General features: G+C 42.7%; 1 protein-coding gene across 1 annotated transcript in view; it reads left to right on the top strand.

The window, feature by feature from the left end:
• Nucleotides 1–24,386, top strand: part of ddb1 (damage specific DNA binding protein 1) — a 40,202-nt gene that overhangs the window by 7,786 nt on the left and 8,030 nt on the right. Inside the window, exons 5-20 of the mRNA XM_003224115.4 lie at nt 12,535–12,649; nt 14,513–14,610; nt 15,676–15,834; nt 16,923–17,006; nt 17,194–17,310; nt 18,732–18,834; nt 19,367–19,442; nt 19,539–19,647; nt 19,778–19,956; nt 20,041–20,204; nt 20,291–20,398; nt 20,623–20,830; nt 21,195–21,290; nt 21,571–21,682; nt 23,823–23,946; nt 24,197–24,361. Of these exons, the coding sequence (XP_003224163.2) occupies nt 12,535–12,649; nt 14,513–14,610; nt 15,676–15,834; nt 16,923–17,006; nt 17,194–17,310; nt 18,732–18,834; nt 19,367–19,442; nt 19,539–19,647; nt 19,778–19,956; nt 20,041–20,204; nt 20,291–20,398; nt 20,623–20,830; nt 21,195–21,290; nt 21,571–21,682; nt 23,823–23,946; nt 24,197–24,361 (2,017 nt within the window). The remainder of the gene's footprint in view (nt 1–12,534; nt 12,650–14,512; nt 14,611–15,675; nt 15,835–16,922; nt 17,007–17,193; nt 17,311–18,731; nt 18,835–19,366; nt 19,443–19,538; nt 19,648–19,777; nt 19,957–20,040; nt 20,205–20,290; nt 20,399–20,622; nt 20,831–21,194; nt 21,291–21,570; nt 21,683–23,822; nt 23,947–24,196; nt 24,362–24,386) is intronic.

Raw genomic sequence — 24,386 nt, 5'->3', positions numbered from 1 at the left:
ATTTAGATATAGCTTATCTGTTCTAGTGGACTAGTTTGCTGGAACGGGACTGAAATTCTAGTGATGCCTCCCCTCTCCAGAGGAGATCTTTGGGTTTGTTACACTACAGTTTCCCTAGGATGGTTGAATAAGTAAAGTGTGGCTTAAATACTTCATACAAATCATTATTTGATCAGTGTTTGCAGTCCCAAATTGAATTGTAGTCCCCAAATCCAGATTTTTCTATACTCCTATTCAGGAATAATCAAAAGAATGCTTACACAACATTTGAATTGAAAGAGCACACTAGTTCTTCCCCAGATTCCTCCTTCTTTAGTTCTGTTGGTCTTTATACATGGGGGACATCTGAAGCAAAAAGCCTCTGCCATTCATGAAAGCTCTCCCAAGAGACCTGATATTCAAGGGTTCCAGTTCACAGGGAGAGTCTCTGAGGATAGTAGGGTCTCCCGTCTTCTAGACCCACTGTTATTCACAAATTTTGGGCAATGGAATGGCCAATTGGAGTTAAGCAATTTTACCTTCTCCCTCCTTTCATACTGATTAAATACACTTTGATCACATTTGGATCACTCTTTATCAACCCAGTGTCTGTATGAGGTTTTGACTGTATAGTGCAGAAACAGCATGTTACATGAGCCAGGCTAGAATTTATTCCATTCTGTAGAATTATTATTGAAAGTTTCATGTTAATGCCAGATTATTAATGGCAGAAATAACAAGCTTAAAATTCTTAACTTTGAACATCTTTTATGTGCCGTTCTGTGAAAGATAATATTGTTTGCTGCCATCATTAGTGTAGTGGCCTGGTATTCTGAAATAATTCAGTGATCATTTTGTTGTTTTCTTTGAGTATAGTCTGCAGCTTTATTGTTAGTCATTCATATTACTCAGACTATAAGCTAAATCCTACCTAGTTATCCTTATTGCTCACCATTCTTAGCCAGATATAATTTAGTTCATGACTTGAATATCAGGAAGCTCAAAATAATAAAGTTACAGTAGAGTCTCACTTATCCAACATAAACGGGCCGGCAGAACGTTGGATAAGTGAATACGTTGGATAATAAGGAGGGATTAAGGAGAAGCCTATTAAACATCAAATTAGGTTATGATTTTACAAATTAAGCACCAAAACATCATATCACACAACAAATTTAACAGAAAAAGTAGTTCAATACGCAGTAATGCTATGTAGTAATTACTGTATTTACGAATTTAGCACCAAAATAGCACGATGTTTTGAAAACATTGACTACAAAAATGCGTTGGATAATCCAGAACATTGGATAAGTGAGTGTTGGATAAGTGAGACTCTACTGTATAAACTATAGCAATATTTCTTGCAATATCATTTTTCAGGATGCTGTAAACTTCTCTAATAAGGTACTTGTAGTCATTAAATGAGACTGTCAAATGTTAGTGAAGAGAAGTCATCTTTTGCCCATGGGCTGACCAGGTTTGATATTTGGGGCCCCATTTACACTGCCATGTAATGCAGTTTGAAACTGTGATATATGATCAGTTAAATTGCATTATATGAGTCTATACTGACCATATAATGCAGTTCCAAACTGCATTATATGGCAGTGTACATAGGACCCGAGTTTCTGTCCTGATCAAAGCCTTTTGTTTGATCAGATGGCATTCTTTTTTTTTCAAAAACCCTAACATTGACCCAATAAAACATCATCAGTACTTCTGTTATACTCTGTTCTTTAGCTCTTAGCCCACCACGAACATCCTGTGTATTTTGCACAGAAGCATTTACTGATGTGACAGAATGCTTCATGCTTTTGCAACTAGCCCTATTGGTTTCTGTGCTGGATGTGGAATAATCTGTCTGCCTAGTACAGAAGAAGATTAGGCTGCCAGGAGAGGGGTGGGACAATCTATATCCACACTGCTAACTTGCTTGGCTTCTAAACTGGACTCCACTCTATAGGCCTTTATCTGCTGTTCATCAAAAAATTATGGAGGGCTGGTGGTCACAAGACAGTGTGATTGGTATCTTTGGCAGCAATACTCTAAATTTTTGTACTGATTGAAATCAGTAAAGTCAGCAGTGGAAGGCCATATTACTTCATCCCTCTTCCTTATCTATAGGAAAGGCTACCAAAAAAAAAAAAAAAGCACATAAGTGCTCAGTGCGCTAGCCCCGTTTGGGTGAAAAGGAAACAAAAATGTTGTACGATAGTAATTTTATTAGACCAATTTAATTGTTAATTAGCCCGGAGTACCTGTTTTTTCTTGGTTTCACATTCATAGTCACTAATGTGAGTATTTTGAATTTATCTGAAATTCAAAAGCACTTCGGTATTCCCTGAAGGCTCCAGCTTGGATTGTTACCTTGACGTGGTGCTGGGGCTTGAGTGCCTTGATGAAGCCATGAGCTATACCGTGCAAGGCCACCCAGGACGGGAAGATCATGGCAGAGAGGTCAGGCCAAGCACGATCCCTGGGGAAGGTAATGGCATCCCACCCCAGTATTCTTGCCATGAAAACTATATGGATCAGTACAACCAGAGAAATGTCGGTATACCATCGGAAGATAGGACCCCCAGGTCGGAAGATGGTCAAAATGCTACTGGGGAGGAGCAGAGGACTAGTCCAAGTAGCCCCAGATGTGATGACGCAGTTAGCTCAAAGCCGAAAGGAAGGCTAACGGCCGACAGTGCTGGAGGTGAAAGACGAATCCGATGTTCTAGAGATCAACACACTATAGGAACCTGGAATGTAAGATCTATGAGCCAGGGCAAACTGGATGTGGTTATTGGTGAGATGTCAAGATTAAAGATAGACATTATGGGATTCAGTGAACTGAAATGGACTGGAATGGGCCACTTCACAAAAGATGACCACCAGATCTACTACTGTGGACAAGAGAAACACCGAAGAAATGGAGTAGCCTTCATAGTTAATAATAAAGTTGCGAAAGCAGTGATTGGATACAACCCAAAAAATGATAGAATGATCTCAATTTGAGTTAAAGGCAAGCTATTTAACATCACAGTGATCCAAACATATGCCCCAACCACAGCTGCTGAAGAAGCAGAATTACATAAGTTCTGCGAGGATCTGCAGCACTTAGTGGATAACACACCAAAAAGTGATTGGAATGCTAAGGTGGGCAGTCAAATGATAACCGGGATCACAGGCAAGCATGGTCTGGGACAACAAAATGAAGCAGGACGTAGGCTGATAGAATTTTGCCAGGAAAACTCAATGTGCATAACAAACACTCTCTTCCAACAACCTAAAAGACGGCTTTACACATGGACTTCACCAGATGGTCAACACCGAAATCAGATTGAATACATCCTTTGCAGCCAAAGGTGGCGGACATCTATCCAGTCAGTGAAAACAAGGCATGGAGCTGACTGTAGTTCAGATCACGAACTTCTTATTACAAAATTTAGAATCAGACTAAAGAGAATGGGGAAAATACACAGACCAATTAGATATGATCTCACAAATATTCCCAGTGAATATGCAGTGGAGGTGAAGAATAGATTTCAGGGACTAGATTTAATAAATAGAGTCCCAGAAGAACTATGGACAGAAGTCCACAACATTGTTCAGGAGGCAGCAACAAAGTACATCCCAAAGAAAAAGAAAACCAAGAAGGCAAGATGGTTGCCTGTTGAGACACTGGAAGTAGCCCAAGAAAGAAGGAAGGTGAAAGGAAACAGCGATAGGGGGAGATATGCCCAATTAAATGCACAATTCCAGAGGTTAGCCAGGAGAGACAAGGAACTATTTTAAAACAAGCAATGCATGGAAGTGGAAGAAGACAATAGGATAGGAAGGACAAGAGATCTCTTCCAGAAATTCAGAAACATCGGAGGCAAATGTCAGGCAAAAATGGGTATGATCAAAAACAAAGATGGCAGGGACCTAACAGAAGCTGAAGATATCAAGAATAGGTGGTGAGAATATACAGAAGATCTGTATAGGAAGAATAATAATATAGAGGATAGCTTTGATGGTGTGGTGAGTGAGTTAGAACCAGACATCCTGAGGAGTGAGGTTGAATGGGCCTTAAGAAGCATTGCTAACAACAAGGCAGCAGGAGACGATGGGATCCCAGCTGAGCTGTTTAAAATCTTGAAAGGCGATGCTGTCAAGATGATGCATGCCATATGCCAGCAAATATGGAAAACACAAGATTGGCCATCAGATTGGAAAAAATCAATTTATATCCCCATACCAAAAAAGGGAAACGCTAAAGAATGCTCAAACTTCTGTACAGTGGCACTTATTTCCCATGCCAGTAAGGTAATGCTCAAGATCCTACAAGGCAGACTCCAGCAATACATGGAGCGAGAGTTGCCAGATGTCCAAGCTGGGTTCAGAAAAGGCAGAGGAACGAGAGACCAAATTGCCAATATCCGCTGGATAATGGAGGAAGCCAGGGAGTTTCAGAAAAACATCTACTTCTGCTTTATTGACTATTCTAAAGCCTTCGACTGTGTGGATCATAATAAACTATGGCATGTTCTTGGTGGTATGGGGATACCAAGTCACCTTGTCTATCTGTGATGACTCATGGGCCTTGTAGTCCTGCTCATGACATTGTAATGCCTGATGAAGAAGAAAACTTGGGTTTTTTACCTTCCCAGTCAGAACTGGAATCTTCTCAGCCAGATCTTTCCCAGGCAGATCTGGGAACCTTGCACCTGCAAGAAAGTTGTGTCCCAGAAGTATGTCAAACAAACCCTGAGCCTACATCTCCCGTGTTCTCTCGCCATGAGTTTTGTAAACAACAGAGGGGTTTGGAAGCAGCTTCGCGCAGGAGTGCGAGGATAGCAGCTAAGAATGTACCCAATTAAGTCTGCTTTTCGTGAGAATCTTTAAGGAGTCAGACATCTGGTCTCAGAGTTTAGCTTTCGTTTCTGGTTCCCAGAGAACTGCTTCGGCGGGAAAGTTAGACTCTATATAGGTGTTTTACCCGCGTAGTAACTTCGCGGAGTCAATTCGTCAGCCTCCGGAGCGAGTTGTGTCTGGACAGCGCGCTCCGATTCAAGCCTCGTTCCTGCTCAAGCCTTGCCTTGTTTCCAGCCTCCGCTCCTGTTTCCCAGCCTTTGTTTACCTACGGATCTTGCCTTGTTCCCAGGACTAACCCTTGCCTTGTTTTCACGGATTTTACCAAGTTATTCCACGGACCTTGTTCTTGTTCCTCGTTACCTTGTTCCACGTTTCAAGCCTTGTTTCAAGTATCAAGTTATTTCCTAGCCTTGCTCAAGTTCATGGACTAAAGGACCTTGTCATCTCCCCTCACTTTGCCTGGCAAAGTGAGTGTTTCGGTTATTGGATTACAACTTTGGACCTTAATATTTCATATTGGACATTGTTTCTTTGGACTAATTTTGACCTTTCCTGAAAGGTCTGCTTCTGGACTAACTTTTACATTTGCTTTTACTAACTTTATATATTTCCTTAATAAAGATATTAGATAGAATCTGGCCTCTGCGTATGGTTATTGGTGCTCTGTAGCCTGGGTCGTGACAGTTTGACTCCGCCACCCTAAGCACCAATTAACCTCGGCCAGAATGTCTACCGGAGCCGGACCTGGACCGGGCGGCCAGCCGATTACCTACACCATCGACAAGGATGAGGTGGACCGAATCCGTGATAAGCTCAATGCACAGGATGGGGAAATAAAGGGTTTGAAGGAATGCGGAATCCGTCTTCCGGCCATGGCGTTGCCAACCAAATTTACTGGAGAAGCTTCTAAGGTTCATGTTTTCCGTCGCCAATGCCAAGCTTATCTAGAGGCCCGTGATGCCGAGTTTCCCCAGGAAGACATCAAGGTGGCGTGGATTTACAGTCTCCTAGACGGGCCAGCGGCTAACTGGGCGACGGCTCTGTTCGACCAAGCCTCCCCACATCTAAGGTCAGCGCAACATTTCTTGGACCACCTTAAGGCGACCTGGGGAATCGAGGACAATTTGGAGGCCGCCGGGCACAAACTCCGCCGCCTCTTCCAAGGAGACAGACCCATGTCTCAGTACATAGCCGAGTTCCGAGTGCTGGCCCACAACACCGGCTGGAACGATGTTGCCCTCAGAGGACAATTTCGGGAGGGTCTCAACATTGAAATGCTGGAGGAAATCTCCAAGGTGGATCCTCCCCAAACGCTGGAAGCACTCATCGATCAATGTTTACGGGCTGAAGTCATGATTGCCAACAGAAAACAGTGGGTCCGAGGCCAGAGCGGTAGAGCTGGGGCAAAACCCTCCGCTCCCGCCAGCGTTCAGCCGCGTCCAGTGTGGAGACCCCCACCACCATCCCCATACCCCAGAGGGAGCGAGGAGGTGCCGATGCAGTTGGGCAATGTGCGTCTCAGATTAGATGCCGCCGAGAAGGCCCGCCGCCAACGCCTAAATCTCTGCTGGTATTGCGGGAATGGGGGCCACTTCGCCAGAGAGTGCCCAGCCAAAGGGAAGCCCGCCGCCCGTCTTGCGGCGGCGTCCTCCACGGAGACGAAGGCGTCTGAGGCGGCTGGCACACAGCCGGCGGGGGAAGCCAACGACCGGGCGTAGAGAGGCTCGCCAACCCGGTCAAGAAACCCGTTCAAGAGCCGCCAACCGGGGTCCTGTTCCTTCTAGTGGTCACCTTATGGTCAGCAAAAAGGGGACCCGTCATGATCCACGCCATGATAGACTCAGGAGCTACCAACAATTTCATTGATAGAGAGTATGCCGACTCTCTGGGATTACAATATCATGACTTCAAGAATGCCCGTGTGGTGCAAGCCATTGATGGTCGCCCTCTCAAGACGGGCCCCGTAAGCCAGTGGTCGGAACCCACCAGGATGTGGATAAGGGAACATATGGAAGAGATTTCCTTCTTTGTTACTGAGGTTCCCCATTTCCCTGTGATTTTGGGGATTCCATGGCTGACACTTCACGACCCAAGCATCTCCTGGTCCAACAGAGAACTGCAGTTTGCTTCAAAGTACTGCCAAAATCATTGCCTCGTAGCCAAGGTCTGCCATGCCACAGACACCGAGCCCATTATCACCTTGCCAAAGAAGTACTCCGAGTATTGGGATGTATTCAATGAAAAAGAAGCCGAAAGGTTACCCCCACATAGACCTTATGATTGTGCCATTGACTTGGTGGAGGGGGCCCCGATCCCGCGAGGGCATCTCTACTCCCTGACTGAACCAGAGCAAGAAGCTCTCAGGGAATTCATAGAGACAAACCTTCGCAAGGGATTCATCAGACCCTCTCAATCCCCAGCCGCCTCCCCAGTGATGTTTGTGAAGAAGAAGTCAGGGGAATTACGCTTGGTGGTGGACTACAGAGCATTGAATAATATCACCAAGCGGAACAGCTACCCCCTGCCCTTAATCTCGGATCTACTAGACCGACTTCGAGGAGCCAAGGTTTACACCAAGCTGGATCTTCGGGGAGCTTACAACTTAGTTCGCATCAGAGAAGGGGACGAGTGGAAGACCGCCTTCCAGACTAAATTCGGATTATTCGAGTCCCGAGTTATGAATTATGGATTATGCGGAGCTCCCGCAACGTTCCAGCATTTTGTCAATGACATTTTCCAGGACTATCTAGATAGGTTCTTGATAATCTACCTGGACGATTTTTTGGTGTTTTCTAGATCACAATCAGAACATGAGAACCACGTCAAAATGGTGTTACAACGATTGCGGGATCATGGACTTTATGCCAAGCTGGAAAAATGCGCTTTTGATCTACAAGAGGTAGATTTCCTTGGATACCGTATCTCGCCTCTAGGGCTCTCCATGGATCCAGCCAAGGTTTCCGCAGTATTGGAATGGCGGGCGCCAACTAACAAGAAGGAGGTGCAGCGATTCTTGGGGTTCGCGAACTACTACCGCAAGTTCATTCCAGATTTTGCCCGCTGGTCTGACCCAATCACTAGCTGCATCCGTGGAAAACGGCCCTTCCGCTGGACTGATCAAGCAGAGAAAGGGTTCCAGCAACTAAAGAAATTATTCACATCCCAGCCAATCCTTCAGCATCCAGATCCTGAAACCCTTTTTGTGGTGCAAGCGGACGCCTCTGATGTGGCAATTGGGGCTGTGCTCCTACAACCGGTGGGAGATCACCTTCATCCTTGTGCTTATTATTCTCGTCAACTAACCGCACCAGAGAGGAACTATACCATTTGGGAAAAAGAACTATTAGCCATAAAGGCAGCTTTTGAAACTTGGAGACATTGGCTAGAAGGGGCCAAATTTCCCATTGAAGTCCACACTGATCATCGGAATCTAGAACATCTAAGAACTGCCCGCAAGCTAAATCAAAGGCAGCAACGTTGGGCTTTATTCTTTGAACGTTTCAACTTCCAGATTCATTATGTGACCCCAGCCCAAACCAAGCAAGCAGACGCCCTGTCACGTAAACCGGAATACGCTGCAGGACGCAAGGAGACCTTTGAATCCCAACTACTACAACCCGAGAACTTTGCCACGCTCACAGTGGGGAACACCAAATCCACTCCCATTGATTCAACTCCCCCTAATCCAGGGCCCATCTGTGCTCAAGAAATCAGGGCTAGTCAGCAAGCAGATGCCTGGGCGCAGGACCAACTTCGTCAAGGTCTGCACTTTCCCTTTTCGCTTAAAGATGGACTGCTTTGCTATAGAAATCATGTTTATATCCCACCCGGACCGGGCAGGGAAAAAGTACTTCGTCTGTGTCATGACTGCAAACCAGCAGGGCATTTCGGACTATTTAAAACCATGCATTTGATCCTAAGAGATTTCTGGTGGCCCAAGATCCGCAAGGATGTGGAAAAATATGTTAACACCTGCCCAGTATGCCAGCGCTCCAAGATAAGAAGGGAGAAGCCCTCAGGGCTTCTACACCCCCTTCCTAACCCATCTCGCCCATGGGAAATAATTTCTGCGGATTTTATCACTGACTTACCACCTTCCTGTGGATTCACCACGATCCTAGTGGTGGTGGACCTTTTCACCAAGTTAGCCCATTTCATTCCCTGTGAAGGTCTTCCCACGGCCCAAGAGACTGCAGATTTATTCCTCCAACATGTTTTCAGACTACATGGATTACCCAAGAGTTTGGTCACAGACCGTGGATCCCAATTCACCTCTCGTTTCTGGAAGGCACTACAAAAACTATTGGGCATAGACTCTCGTTTATCTTCAGCTCATCACCCCCAAACGGATGGGCAAACGGAGCGCACCAATGCCACTTTGGAACAGTACCTTCGCTGTTATGTAAACTACCAACAGGACAATTGGGCTTCTCTGTTACCACTGTCGGAATTTGCCTACAACAATGGAGTCCAGGCTTCTACAAAAGAAACGCCGTTCTTTGCAAACTACGGCTTCCATCCACGTTTCTTTCCCCCTGTCATTGAAACTTCAGAAGTTCCCGCAGCAGAAGATTGGCTGCAGGAACTCACAGCGGTACAACAACTTTTGCTCCAGCAACTGGAACAAGCCAAGGAGGACTATAAACGTCACGCGGACAAACATCGCCAGCCGGGCCCCGAAATCAAGGTAGGAGATCGGGTTTTTCTGTCCACTCGCTTTTTGCCCTCCCACCGCCCTTGCCGGAAGTTAGATGCCCGTTTCATTGGCCCCTATCCAGTGGTGGCGCAATTAAACCCCGTGACTTTCAAACTCCAACTTCCACGTTCAATGCGCATTCACCCAGTGTTTCACCGCTCCCTGCTCCTTCCGGCGGATGGTGTGCGGCCAGATGTAGACCGGCCGGCCCCCGTCCCTATTTTGGTGGATGGGGAGGACGAGTTCGAGGTTCAGGACATTTTAGATTCTCGCTTTCACCGCCGCCGCCTGCAATATCTCATTGACTGGGTGGGTTTTGGCCCTGAGGAACGCTCTTGGGAAGACGCCTCCACAGTCCATGCTCCTGATCTAACCCGTCGCTTTCATCAAACCTATCCCGCCAAGCCACGACCTCGCGCCTCGGGGAGAGAGTCCCAGTTTGGGAGGGGCCTTGAGGAGGGGGATAGTGTGATGACTCATGGGCCTTGTAGTCCTGCTCATGACATTGTAATGCCTGATGAAGAAGAAAACTTGGGTTTTTTACCTTCCCAGTCAGAACTGGAATCTTCTCAGCCAGATCTTTCCCAGGCAGATCTGGGAACCTTGCACCTGCAAGAAAGTTGTGTCCCAGAAGTATGTCAAACAAACCCTGAGCCTACATCTCCCGTGTTCTCTCGCCATGAGTTTTGTAAACAACAGAGGGGTTTGGAAGCAGCTTCGCGCAGGAGTGCGAGGATAGCAGCTAAGAATGTACCCAATTAAGTCTGCTTTTCGTGAGAATCTTTAAGGAGTCAGACATCTGGTCTCAGAGTTTAGCTTTCGTTTCTGGTTCCCAGAGAACTGCTTCGGCGGGAAAGTTAGACTCTATATAGGTGTTTTACCCGCGTAGTAACTTCGCGGAGTCAATTCGTCAGCCTCCGGAGCGAGTTGTGTCTGGACAGCGCGCTCCGATTCAAGCCTCGTTCCTGCTCAAGCCTTGCCTTGTTTCCAGCCTCCGCTCCTGTTTCCCAGCCTTTGTTTACCTACGGATCTTGCCTTGTTCCCAGGACTAACCCTTGCCTTGTTTTCACGGATTTTACCAAGTTATTCCACGGACCTTGTTCTTGTTCCTCGTTACCTTGTTCCACGTTTCAAGCCTTGTTTCAAGTATCAAGTTATTTCCTAGCCTTGCTCAAGTTCATGGACTAAAGGACCTTGTCATCTCCCCTCACTTTGCCTGGCAAAGTGAGTGTTTCGGTTATTGGATTACAACTTTGGACCTTAATATTTCATATTGGACATTGTTTCTTTGGACTAATTTTGACCTTTCCTGAAAGGTCTGCTTCTGGACTAACTTTTACATTTGCTTTTACTAACTTTATATATTTCCTTAATAAAGATATTAGATAGAATCTGGCCTCTGCGTATGGTTATTGGTGCTCTGTAGCCTGGGTCGTGACACTATCTCCTGAGAAATCTGTATAAAGAACAAGTAAGAACAGATCACGGAACAACAGACTGGTTCAAGATTGGGAAAGGAGTGCGGCAGGGCTGAATACTTTCACCCTCCCTATTCAACTTGTACACCGAACACATCATGCGACATGCAGGGCTTGAGGAATCCAAGGCCGGAGTTAAAATTGCTGGAAGAAACATTAACAACCTTAGGTATGCAGATGATACCACTCTGATGGCCGAAAGCGAGGAGGAGCTGAGGAGCCTTATCACCAAGGTGAAAGAAGAAAGTGCAAAAGCTGGGTTGCAGTTAAACGTCAAGAAAACCAAGATCATGGCAACTACACCTATTGATAACTGGCAAATAGAGGAAGAAAACGTGGAGGCAGTGACAGATCACTGTAGATGCAGACTGCAGCCAGGAAATCAGAAGACGTTTACTTCTTGGGAGGAGAGCAATGGCCAACCTTGACAAAATAGTGAAGAGCAGAGACATCACACTGGCAACGAAGGTCTGCATAGTCAAAGCAATGGTATTCCCCATAGTAACCTATGGATGCGAGAGCTGGATCATAAGGAAGGCTGAGCGAAGGAAGATAGATGCTTTTGAACTCTGGTGCTGGAGGAAAATCCTGAGAGTGCCTTGGACCACAAGAAGATCCAACCAGTCCATCCTCCAGGAAATAATGCCCGGCTGCTCACTGGAGGGAAGGATATTAGAGGCAAAGCTGAAGTATTTTGGCCACATCATGAGGAGACAGATCACGATGCTGGGGAAAATGGAAGGAAAAAGGAAGAGAGGCCGACCAAAGGCAAGATGGATGGATGGTATCCTTGAAGTGACTGGGTTGACCTTGAAGGAACTGGGGGCGGTGACGGCCGACAGGGAGCTCTGGTGTGGACTGGTCCATGAGGTCACGAAGACTAAACGACTGAGCAGCAGCAGCATTCCCTGAAGGACCGTGGATGTTTTCCCAGAAACATAAGTCCAAAGGTTTGAATGAGTCAAATTGTTTGACTTTGAATCCTGACTATTTTTGGGATTTGCCCTTCATCTGCACATCTTTAGCTGGTGTTTTAGCTGGAAGATTTTAATTCTTACCCAAGTGATACAAAACACTGAAATCTTACCAGCAATACTTACCTGGAAATGGAATATTTTAGTTGATACGAGGAGAGATTAGTTGGGGAACATGGGACAAGGAATTATTGTTACCTGTTCATTTTGCTCAGAAAGACTCATTTCTTAATCTGAAAATAACTTGCAGGTTACATAATGTTCCAACTCCCATTGGCTGCCGTGATACCAAAATAGCATTCTTCAGACCTAGAGAAACTCCCACTCTTACTTTGTGGAACAAAGGTGCTCCTTTTAAATTTTCAAATTATCTTAATTCAATAACAGTAGTGATAATTATCCCTCACTCATTATTACGTTTAGCATGTGGTAGTTCAGAAAGTCAGCTATTTTTACAGGAGACAGAAGCAACCTTGAGTTGTACTTGTCTTACTTGGTATTAAGTGAGTCCACTGCAGACTTGTTCCCAAAACTTGGGTGTTCATTGTCTTCATCTCTCTAGGATCCACAAGGTCGGCATGTCAAGACATATGAAGTGTCCTTACGAGAAAAGGAGTTTAACAAGGGTCCCTGGAAACAGGAGAATGTGGAGGCAGAGGCCTCCATGGTAATTGCAGGTATGCTTATGCTCATAAGTGATCTGTTAGCAGATGACTAGACCGAAAAGCTGCAATTAGTAAGTCAGCTTTCTTTATCCTTTTAGCATGTCAGCTATATATTTTTCTGCAGTCACCTTGTTTTGACAGCTTTTCATTCTAGCAGCAAAGCCTTATGTTGGTTAGCAGCTGAGTATTTTATTCAGCTTTGTCCCTATCACTTGTGTTTCTCCTAGCAGATCTTTTTTTAAAAAAATAGTAAATTATCCCTAGTTGCTGTTGAAATGTTTGCTTACAACAACTAAGACTTCCTCCACCTTTTGGCACTTTTCTTTGTCATGACTTGTTCTTTCAATTCTGACAACTTCAGACAAGTCCCATTAATTGGATGGGGGTATACTCTTTGGTCAGTTCTCCTTGCCTACGATGTTCATTTGTAAACACTTGCATACATGTCTGCTGTCCCAAGACCTGCTTACAGAAAGAGTGTTCCTTTATTTGAATCACATTTGAATGAGTGCAAAAACTCTTAACTTTATCATGTATTCAAAGATTATAGCTAGTGTTTTATTTATATTTTTCAGTATAAAAAATGCATTTGCCAAAGCTAAAATAACCTGGGTTCTACTTTTCAACGAATTCCTCTTTTTGGCAATGCTCCAGTCCCTAACTTGTCAGATAAATTGATGGCTTGATTGCTAAACCGCCACTACAACAAGTAACTAACATGTAATAGAAAAGCCTGTTTTGCACCTTTATATTCTTCAGCCACCCTTTAGCCCACTTTGGCTCATCTAAATATAGCAATCTATTGGAAATGCATAAAAAGAAGACGTTTGTGGTAAAACCATTATACGTCTCTATACTCTCAATTAACATGTGCTTGCAAATATTGGAGATGGTGGCATTAGTCATTTGTGTTGCTGCTCCTTTGTAAATCTCACTTTGTGATGCTTCAATGGCTTTTTGTCTCTTAGTTAATAAGCAAAATCCAACCTCCCATTGGCACCATATTTTTGAAACTAATGTATGAGGCTAGCCGCTGAGCCACCTTAACCAGCGCTGTTCAGAATTAAAAAATAGTTTCCTTATAGCTTTCACACGTTTACTGAAATGTTGCATTATGTTTTCCTCCAGAATGGTATATGCAGAAGCCTGCTAAAGAGAGTACACACAGTTTTGCTTGAGTTAAAGCAGAGATCTGTCAGATTAGCTGGTTACATTTATGTAGTCCAAAAATGCTAACACTGGTGGTTTTTGAATCATCACCTGTAAAATGCTTGCTTTCTGAAGGACCCCATGTGTTTAAACCACTAAAAATTCAACAGGGATGTTATTTTAAAAAGAGAAACAATACCTAGACTGCAAGGTGATCAGTATAGTAAGGATAACTCAGGATAGTGGGTAATACATGAAAGGCTGCAGAAACCTGTAATATTTATTTCTTTATTTCTATACTGTACTTTTTGTAATGCAGGCTAATGATCACTATCCAAGAGCAGATTCAACTTCAAGAAGAAAAGCTGCTCATAAAATTAAAGTTCTTAATTTTAAAGTTAAGAACTGAGAAGCAGTATTGTTATATTATAGTTAGCTTGCTGACTTCTATAAGTTTTTGGTTTGTTTTACTTTTTCGAAGTCACTAGTTCATGCTCAGTCTGTTTACAAACTGCTTTCTTTGAAAAGATGGGAGATTCTGTGTGTACTAAACAGCAGTTAGGTAAGAATGTAATTCTGTGTACAATAGGCAAAGATTCGATGATCCCACACAGAAGAGGAGGAACACAATTTATTGTGCTTTGCTTTTCTCTGATAGTTTATTTCTTATTGCTTTCCTCTGTCACTGATCCTATATTCTCCTCATGTTCATGCTCTTCCTTACAGTGCCTGAACCATTTGGAGGAGCTATCATTATTGGACAAGAATCCATCACGTACCACAATGGTGATAAATATCTAGCTATAGCCCCACCCATTATCAAGGTGAGTGCATGTTTCTCTTTGGAATATGTTGATTTGGATCTAGGACTATCACCCACTTTTGTATTCTTGCAGCATGTATCCTTACAGTATCCAAGTTGATATAGCTTATACATTGTATTAGGGTTGAACTGAAATTGGAGAGAGGGTTTTCATCTATAGTTTTGTGTTGAAAGACCTTTGAGATTTGGGGCAGGTAGGTTGCTGCAGATGTTTTGAGTTTTAACTTCCATAATCATTGGTCATGCTGGCAGAGACTGGTTGGGGTTGAAGTGCAGAACATGTAGAGAGTTTTCATTTGCCTAAAGCTGCTTTTGATTCTGAAGTTCTAAAGAGTGGTGAATTTTATATGATCTTGGAGAGACCCTTGGACTGCAGTTCTCAGTAGCCTGAGCCAGCGAAGATGATGGTAGGAATGCTGAGAAATGTGATGTACAAAGAACATCAGGAAGAACTTCCTCACTGTGAGGGCTGTTCGGCAGTGGAACTCTCTCCCCCGGGCCGTGGTGGAGGCTCCTTCTTTGGAGGCTTTTAAGCAGAGGCTGGATGGCCATCTGTCGGGGGTGCTTTGAATGCGATTTCCTGCTTCTTAGCGGGGGGTTGGACTAGATGGCCCTTGAGGTCTCTTCCAACTCTACTATTCTATGATTCTATGATTCTATGAAGAAGAATGTTGCTACCTGTAACTGCTTCTTCAAGTGGTTGTCTGTGAACTCACACATCCTTGCCTATCCTCCCCTTGCCTTGTCCTGTGTTTCTTTAGCTCCTTGGCTGCTGTTTTGGCCATGGAACTGAGGATTTAAGAGAGAACCTTCCTAAAACAGCACAGGCACAGATAGTCTGATTGTGTGAATACACACATGACCACACAGGGAACCACAGTTACAGATAAACAGCCCGTTCTTGTTAATAATAGTTATGTTGTGTTTTTCTGGCTTATTTAAGTGTACCCAATAGCTTCCAGGCCTGAGATGTTGTTTCTATCAAGAGTATTTGGTGAGCTTGATCCACTGTAAACACTACCTTTTCTTTTGAAAGAGTTCTGAATTATGTCTCTTTATGAAACAGCAAAGTACAATTGTATGTCATAACCGTGTTGATCCAAATGGTTCCCGTTACCTTCTGGGGGACATGGAGGGTCGCCTATTCATGCTGCTGTTGGAGAAGGAGGAACAAATGGATGGTGGTGTAAGTCTCAAGGATTTGCGTGTGGAGCTACTTGGAGAGGTAAGTCTCATTCTTCTATTCTGGTTTTGGTGGTAGCTCAAGCTGGAGCAGGCGCTTGAGAAGCTAAAAAGGTTGGGAAGGAGGTCTCCTAGGAAGTGCTAGTTCAAGCAGTAATTTTCTTTGCTTTACTATAAAGTTTTTGAACCTGGGCCAGGGCCTATCATACTCAAGAGTTTTTTTGTCATCAAGAAAAATGTCTGTTGGAATTCATATGGTGAGAAGCTTGGTATCTACTCTTTGAGACTTTGTCAGAAATGTACTTTTTCATACTTCATTATGTTGTTCTTCAATTTATCAACTTATTTCATAAGTTATCTTTGTTCCTTAAAATTGATTTCAACATACGGCCATCCTATCTTGTGATTTTCTTAGTGAGATTTATTAAGAGGAGATTTGCCTTTGTCTTCCTCTAAGGCTTAAGAGAATGTGATTTGTTCTTGGTCACTCACTGAAGACAGATTTGAATCCCAGTGTCCTGTAGTTGTAGTCCAACACTAAGAGAACTTTTCCTTGTTAGCTCATGAACTCTCCTCCCTTGTACACATAACAGTAGACATATGTAGTATTTATATCCTGGATTAAAGGCTCTTGGAGAAATGTGTTAACTTTATGACTGTCTCCTGAAGCAGATTAAACTGAAATACAGTGGCCTGTCAGATTCTTCTTCCATAATTTTATAGCTGTATGGATTCAATCTCTGTATCCTCTTTAAAAAAAAATCCTATTTGTTTACCATGTATTTTATTTTTATTTCACATTTCTCTCATTGTGAGATCAAAGTGGCTTAATATATATATTAGAATAGAACACATCTAAAATAAAAATTAATATTAAACAAAATTAAGGCAAGACTAAATTAAAAATGGTGTCAAAAAGTTACCATGTAATTAATGCCAAAATTCTGCAAAAAAAAAACCCCAAACTCCTACTAACATATAATTTTGGTCTATTGCGTCACATGATCAGAATACCTGACATATTTCAGAAGTAGTATTTTTTATATTGATATAATTGAATTGTACAATCTTAAAAATATTTTAAATGTTTTAAAAGTTTAACACTTTATTTTCCGCCTTGTCCACATCTAGACATCAATTGCAGAATGCCTGACATACCTAGACAATGGTGTTGTGTTTGTTGGCTCTCGACTTGGAGACTCTCAACTTGTGAAGGTAAAGTGTAGCCCTTGGTGAACTTGCTAATTTGACTGCTGTCAAAGGCTGTTTGCTTATCTTCTGCTTACTATATACTTAAATGGCCAAACAGTGTAAACCACTTCTCACTGTTTGGCATTTGTGTCAGTCTCCTACTTTGGTGTGATTTTGTGGAAGATGATAGTAGTCTTATCTCCATTACTAGCTCAACGTGGACAGTAATGAACAAGGCTCATATGTTGTGGCCATGGAAACCTTCACCAACCTTGGACCCATTGTGGATATGTGTGTAGTAGATCTTGAGAGACAAGGCCAAGGGCAGGTAAATTTCACTTTTCTCCCTATATTTGGATTTCTAATCTTATTAGGAGAGGGCCTTCTGAACCAAGTTTTAATCCTATCTTCTGTCTTAAATTTCTCTGAGCTGTATATGATTTTCCTTTTCCAAAAGACAGATATTTTGCGCTCACAACAAGACTGAATTGTTAGTCTGGGCAAAATTGTCTGAACTATAATTAATCGTTGGTCAGTATCAGGACTGTATGGTTTTGAATCTAGGTCTTCCTACGCCAAGCATGATTCTCTGTGTGTTTTACCATGATGGATGTAGTTAATCTGATGAGAGACTCATATTATACCTCTGACTATTTTTGGAGTAAGATAAAGAGACCTTAGAAATTAGACCAAACAAAGCTGGGCAATTTTGCTCATTAAATAAATGAAATAACAGAGTAGCCAGTTTGTTTGGTTTTTCCCCTTTCACCACTGCTATCAATGTGTGCTGTGTATGTTCCTTCAGGTCACTTGTTGATTCATGGTAACTCCATGGATTTCATAGAATTAGACAAGGAATATTCAATGGTAGTTTTGACAGTTCCTTCCTCTGAAATAAAGCCTATAGCACCTGGTATTTGTTGTTGGTCTCCCATCGAAGTACTAAGCAGGTTAGCTTCCAAGATTCAACAGGTATTTAGGATATTTAGGCACTTTTGTTATCAGTATCAAAAAACAAAGAAAAATAATTTCATCTCTTTGGAAAAGGGCAATAATATAGGAAATAATATAATATATTTATATTATATATAATATGATATATAATATATTAATATAATAAATATTATAATGATATATTCATATTACATATAATATAATAATATAGGAAAGTGAGATCCAGTCCTGTCACTCTGCTGATGGAATTCCATTAGCAATTGATAGTAAAGACCTCTAGCTTGGATGACTTTAAAAGACTTTAAAACAAAGTTCTGGGAGATGGGACTATCAGTAGCTGTTCATGATAATGTTGTGTATTATCTCCAGTGTCAGAGACAGTATGCTTTCGATTACCACTTGCTGGGAAGTGTTTCCTTCCTTATGAGCTTCCTGAAAGGCATCTGGTTGGCCTTTGGGGAAACCAACACCTGCACTGGACCTGATCCAGCATATCTCTTCTTGTGTTCCCAGTGTTGGTCTGAGAAAGGCTTTTTGTGCTTTGTGCACTATTGCCAAGTCTGATTAGTGGGGATATTCTCAAAAGCTCTTGCTTTTCCATATGGTTTGGGCTGACTGGAGGACCTTGTCGCCCTCGAGACCTTTACCTAGATGCCCATTTGTAAAATATAGGGGAAATCTATTTGTTCTCAAGATCTAAACTAGATTAAAAGATAATGTTTATGCTTAAAATTCATTATTATTAGTACCTATTTTGAACGAGAAGGTTTTAATAGCAATCTTAATTTCTCACAGCTGGTTACTTGCTCTGGTGCCTTTAAGGAAGGCTCTCTAAGGATCATCCGGAATGGCATTGGGATTCATGAACATGCCAGCATTGATCTGCCAGGGATTAAAGGTGTGTCATTCTGAAGTAAATTGATTATTTATGGCACCATATTTGGCCATGATAGCATGTGTCAGAAACATTTACGGTTTTGATTTATTGCAAAAGTAGTCACATAGTCAATTTTACAAATGAGTTTTAATTCAGTACTGAGGTTTACGAAACTGAAGGTATTTGATAAAGTTTTAGGAGGTCAATTAGGTTTTCAGAAAATAAGAATCCCATTCAGTATCTCTTTTTCTGCTTTTTAGATCTTATATCTTCCTGTTAGCATGCTTGCTTTGCCTTTCCTGACTTCCCTACCCACTTCTTTTTTAAAAATTATTTTGTGAACATTCTTAAAATCACGACAAATTATATGTAGTAAGTAAATGTGTAGTTGCTAGAATAAGTTACACAAAACCAAGAATGAGAATTGTTGGCACAGCATGAATATTGTATACTCTCATAAGAAATGAGGTGAGAGAGGTCTTCGGTTGGCATATTTTTGGTTTTGTGGGCCACTCAAATATTAAGATACAATATCTTTGTCCCTGAATTGCAGGATTGTGGCCTCTGAGATCAGACCCTCACCATGAAACTGATAACACCTTAGTGCTGTCGTTTGTGGGACAAACCAGGTAGGAGAATTGGGATCTATTGAAGGATTGAGTGTTATTTTAAGGATAATTGCATGTTCTGTGCTGAATTTTGCTTGAACTTCCTGCATCTTGTAGGGTCTTGATGTTGAATGGGGAAGAGGTAGAGGAAACAGAATTGACAGGATTTGTGGATGATCAACAAACTTTCTTCTGTGGCAATGTGGCTCATCAGCAGCTAATCCAGGTAATGGCTAGGTTCTTCTTGATGATAAATCTTGATAACTTGATGTCTTGGCAATGTTAGAAGACAATAGATGAATAAACAGCCTGTTTTTGAGCTGGGAAGAAGTATCCATTTTGGTTTCTCATTTCAGATAACATCCGCCTCAGTACGACTTGTCACTCAGGAGCCCAAGGCCCTTGTAAGTGAGTGGAAAGAGCCAAATGGGAAGAACATTAGTGTGGCTTCTTGCAACAGCAGTCAAGTGGTGGTAGCTGTAGGGAGAGTGCTTTACTACCTAGAGATCCACCCTCAGGAACTCAAACAAATAAGGTCAGTGTGTGAGACCCCTGCTCTGGATTGTTTTGTGTAGAAACTTCATTCTGCTGTAATACTGATTTGTTCCTTCCTTGTCAGTTGTACAGAGATGGAGCATGAGGTGGCCTGTTTGGACATCACTCCCTTGGGAGATGCCAGTGGCATGTCCCCTTTGTGTGCTATTGGCCTTTGGACCGACATCTCAGCGCGTATTCTTAAGCTGCCCTCATTTGATCTATTACACAAGGAGATGTTAGGAGGAGGTAGGAGCTGCTGGTGTGTAATCTGCATTGGGAAAAGAGATGGTCTGGAAACATGATGTTGACAAGCTCCATTCCTCTCTCTGCAGAGATTATTCCACGTTCCATTCTGATGACCACTTTTGAAAACAGTCATTATCTGCTTTGTGCCCTTGGAGATGGGGCTCTCTTCTATTTTGGGCTGAACATTGAGACAGGCAAGTTATAGCTGTGACTGTCATTACAGTTTCTATTTTTGGTATGGATTGTGTAGACATCCATTCCATATGTGACCCCAGGAAATTCATGAACACCCTTTGCTCTAATTTCCTGAAACTGTTACCTGCTCTGTGTGTACTAGATAAAGAATTCTTGACATTGCAATTCTTTTTCTCTTCTTTTTTGCACGTTAACATGTAATGCTGTTCTATTTCTGAAACAGGTTTGTTGAGTGATCGTAAGAAAGTGACTCTTGGTACTCAGCCCACTGTTTTAAGGACATTTCGCTCCCTTTCCACCACCAATGTATTTGCCTGCTCTGATCGCCCAACTGTGATTTACAGCAGCAATCACAAACTGGTCTTTTCCAATGTCAATCTGAAAGAGGTGAACTATATGTGTCCTCTCAACTCAGATGGATACCCTGACAGGTGAGTGTGTCCCGTGGCCTGTAGAGCACAGCAGCATACTCCCCTTGCCCCTTCCTGACTGATGAGTGGCTATTCCCTCCACCTCTATTTCTAAGTTTGAAGGGAAGAGGATTCTCCTCTTTTCTTTGTTGTTCAACACTTGATAAGTTACTGTTGCTTCAAGAAAGACTCTGGCTGTGTTCTCCCCCCCAAACTGGTGTAAAACTTTAACAGGGAAAAGCATGGGTCATGCATTTGCTCCTTTGTTTATCATTAAACTCCATCCTTACTTTATTTCTTCTTCCTTATAAAGATGAAATGTAGCGTCTCACAAGTCAGTCACATACTGGAATAAATGTACTCTTCTTCGTCATTGTCTTTGCAGCCTTGCTTTGGCCAACAACAGCACTTTGACAATTGGCACCATTGATGAAATTCAGAAACTCCACATCCGTACTGTCCCCCTTTCAGAATCACCCAGGTAAGTAGAGTCAGATGTTCTTGGATTATGTGTTAGGCCTCTCCATTTTAGACTGCAGAAAATAGAAAAGATTGTTGCCTTTTTCTTTGTCTAAAGAAGTGTATTCTCCCTTTTTCTGGTGTGTAGAACTATGTATAATCAGCAGAATGGTGCTGCTACTTGGTTCACTAAGGGGTTTTGGGGAAAGGGAAAAAGTGAGTATGAACCTCATTTCCTATGTTACTGTTTGTGTGCTTATTTCTTGTCTCTCCTTGCCCTTGTGTCTGTTTTTGTCATACAGGAAAATCTGCTATCAAGAAGTATCCCAGTGTTTTGGTGTGCTGTCCAGTCGCATTGAGGTTCAGGATGCCAGTGGAGGCACCACAGCACTGAGGCCCAGTGCAAGTACTCAGGTAAAAGGGCACTGTGACCAGGAAGAACCCTACATCTGCACATAGCTCTGCACACACATTTCTGTATCCTCCTAACCACTTGGCAATTGGTCAGTCCTTGGCAGGAGCCCCCATAGCACTGCTGTCACTTACTGGTCAGGATGGGAGGGACAAAAGTAGCAAATCAGACCATGGAGAATCATCTAATCTCATATTTGTTGGAGGCAGTAATGAGAATGCACTCTCAACTGGAGTGCAGGAGCCCAAAACAGTCAGATCGTCATGATTCCCTCCCTTTCCTAGCAATAAATGACTGCACAAAGGGGCACAGGATAACCAACTAGTGGCCATGAATGTAAGGAAGATTTAATCGTAACAAATTTTACACATTTTTTAGTGGCATGGTATCACTCCAATGCATGTTTATGGAATGAATAACATTAAACAAAACAATTTATTATCTGTCAGTGAAACATTTTTTTAAAAAAGGCTGTCCTGCAGCCACATTCCACTTTTCTTTCTTGTCGTCTGGTGGATGTTTTTTAGCAGCATCTGCATTGGGAGGATTGTAAAGTATGGCTGGAGAAACACATACATTCACTGTTGGGTTGCAGTAACATTGTCATCAATGAACATTGTAATAAAACTTGAAGTGAGAAAGAGTGCCTTGCCTGACCTGGTTGTTTCATTTCATGTATGCATATTGTTAGTTATGAATGAAAAGTTTAATAGTATGGTAAATTTGTCTTCCTCCTCATCTGCCTTCCTCTTCTTCCTCGTCCTCTTCCTTCTTTTTCTTCGTCTTCTTCCTCCTCTATTCTTCTCCCCTTCTCTTTTTTCCTCTTCTCCTCCTCACATCCTCTTCCTCCTCTTTCCAATCTTTTCCTCATCCTTAATATTTCTCCCCCCTTCCTCTTCTCCTTCCTCCTCACATTTTATTATCCCCCTCCTCTTCCTTCATTTTCCTAGAAGGTTTGGCGGGGGGGGGGGGGGGGGGGGGCGGGGAGAGACCCCATAAGCCCTGCCCTGCCCTGCCCTGCCCTGCCCCTCCCCTTTCTTCACTGCAGAGATGGGGTTTGACCAATGAGAAAGGCTTGAGGCAGAGGAGAGGGAAACCTACTGGACTTTCCACATCTCAGGGGAGAAGGGAGGAAGGGCCATTGCTCATGCATGGCTTCTCCCCTCCCCTCCCCAGCGGCTTCTCTTTCTCTTCCGCTCTCTCCTCTCTCCTTCATAACACCCCCAACACCTCCCTAGTTCTCCCTTAATATATATACATACACACGCAGAGTGTAGCTGTACCTCTAAATATAATGAGAAACAGAAAAGCAACATGGAAGTTGGAAAAATCATAAAAATCTTGCTGAAATATGGGATTTCCCAGGAAATATGGGAGAGTTGGTTACTCTGAAAGGGCCCCTTCTGGAACTTGAAGATGTGAGGTTGTTGAATGATGCATAAAGGTAAAATAGTAGCCCATTAGGTTAGCACCCAAACAACTGGTATCAGTCCTTTGATTTTTGTAATTAAATCGAGGAATATATGGCACATAACATTCTGATCCCTGCTGTCATGTGATTGAGCATTATTTGGTGAAATGTCTCCTCCATCTCTTGCCCAATCATTTTAATTGGAGTGGAGAGTTCTGTAATCCTCCTTTTTTGGACTTAGATACTTCTGCTATTTTACAACACGAATATTTCAGTCTGGCTGAAAACTGAGGCATCTCTAGTTATTTGTTCTCCTAATTCTCTATTGTTTATTTAAATTTCCCCCTCTCCCCTTATAGGAATATCCCCCAGGACATCTTGGCATTTCATTCCTTCTAGGCTCATTTCCAAGTACCTCTTCAATAAACAGGAAAAACTGGCAGTACTAATCCACTTCTTCTTAATCATGTCATAAACACAAATACTCTTCCTGACCCTTTCCATTTTTCTCCTTCCTCTCAGTCCAAGTATGGCCCTGATCTGTGTAAGCGTGGCATATCTTTAACTGCTAATGGAAGCCCTCCCTTTCTCTTACACATGTTCGTCATCAACTTCCTTTATTCATTGAATCTGGGTTATTTCATCTTCTTTGTTGTACATTCCTGTTTTCCTTCTCATCCATGTTTCCATGACCTATAATTTAAAGAGTTGCTCTTTTCTCCATGTTTCAGGCCCTCTCGAGCAGTGTGAGTTCCAGCAAGTTGTTCTCTAGTAGCACTGCCCCACATGAGACATCATTTGGTGAGGAAGTGGAAGTCCACAATCTGCTCATCATAGACCAACACACGTTTGAAGGTATTCCCAACACACATGCAAAATTGTTTACCTTACACTTCGTTTTACTGCTTTTCAGAGCTCTACTACTTGAGTTGCAGTTGAGGCGAGGATTTTGTTGCGGTAATTTGGGGAAGATGCTGAAGTGGGTTCTGTTTTCTGAATTGGTAGTGTAGGGTCCCCTTAGTTTCTGTTAAGCATTTCATGTATAATACTTCATTGGAGAACTTATTTGGGATGTCAATTTAATTCTTTACTTTTTCACCTTCAGTGCTTCATGCTCATCAGTTCCTGCAAAATGAATATGCACTAAGCCTGGTCTCCTGCAAATTGGGCAAAGACCCCAACACATATTTTATTGTGGGGACAGCTATGGTGTATCCTGATGAGGCTGAACCCAAGCAGGGCCGCATTGTGGTGTTCCACTATTCAGATGGTAAGACTTGGAAATCTCATGAAAT

The sequence above is a fragment of the Anolis carolinensis genome, chromosome 1, assembly GCF_035594765.1.
Source record: "Anolis carolinensis isolate JA03-04 chromosome 1, rAnoCar3.1.pri, whole genome shotgun sequence".
NCBI lineage: Eukaryota > Metazoa > Chordata > Lepidosauria > Squamata > Dactyloidae > Anolis > Anolis carolinensis.
Note: the sequence above shows the minus strand (reverse complement) of the source record. Positions and strands in the feature narration are given on the sequence as shown.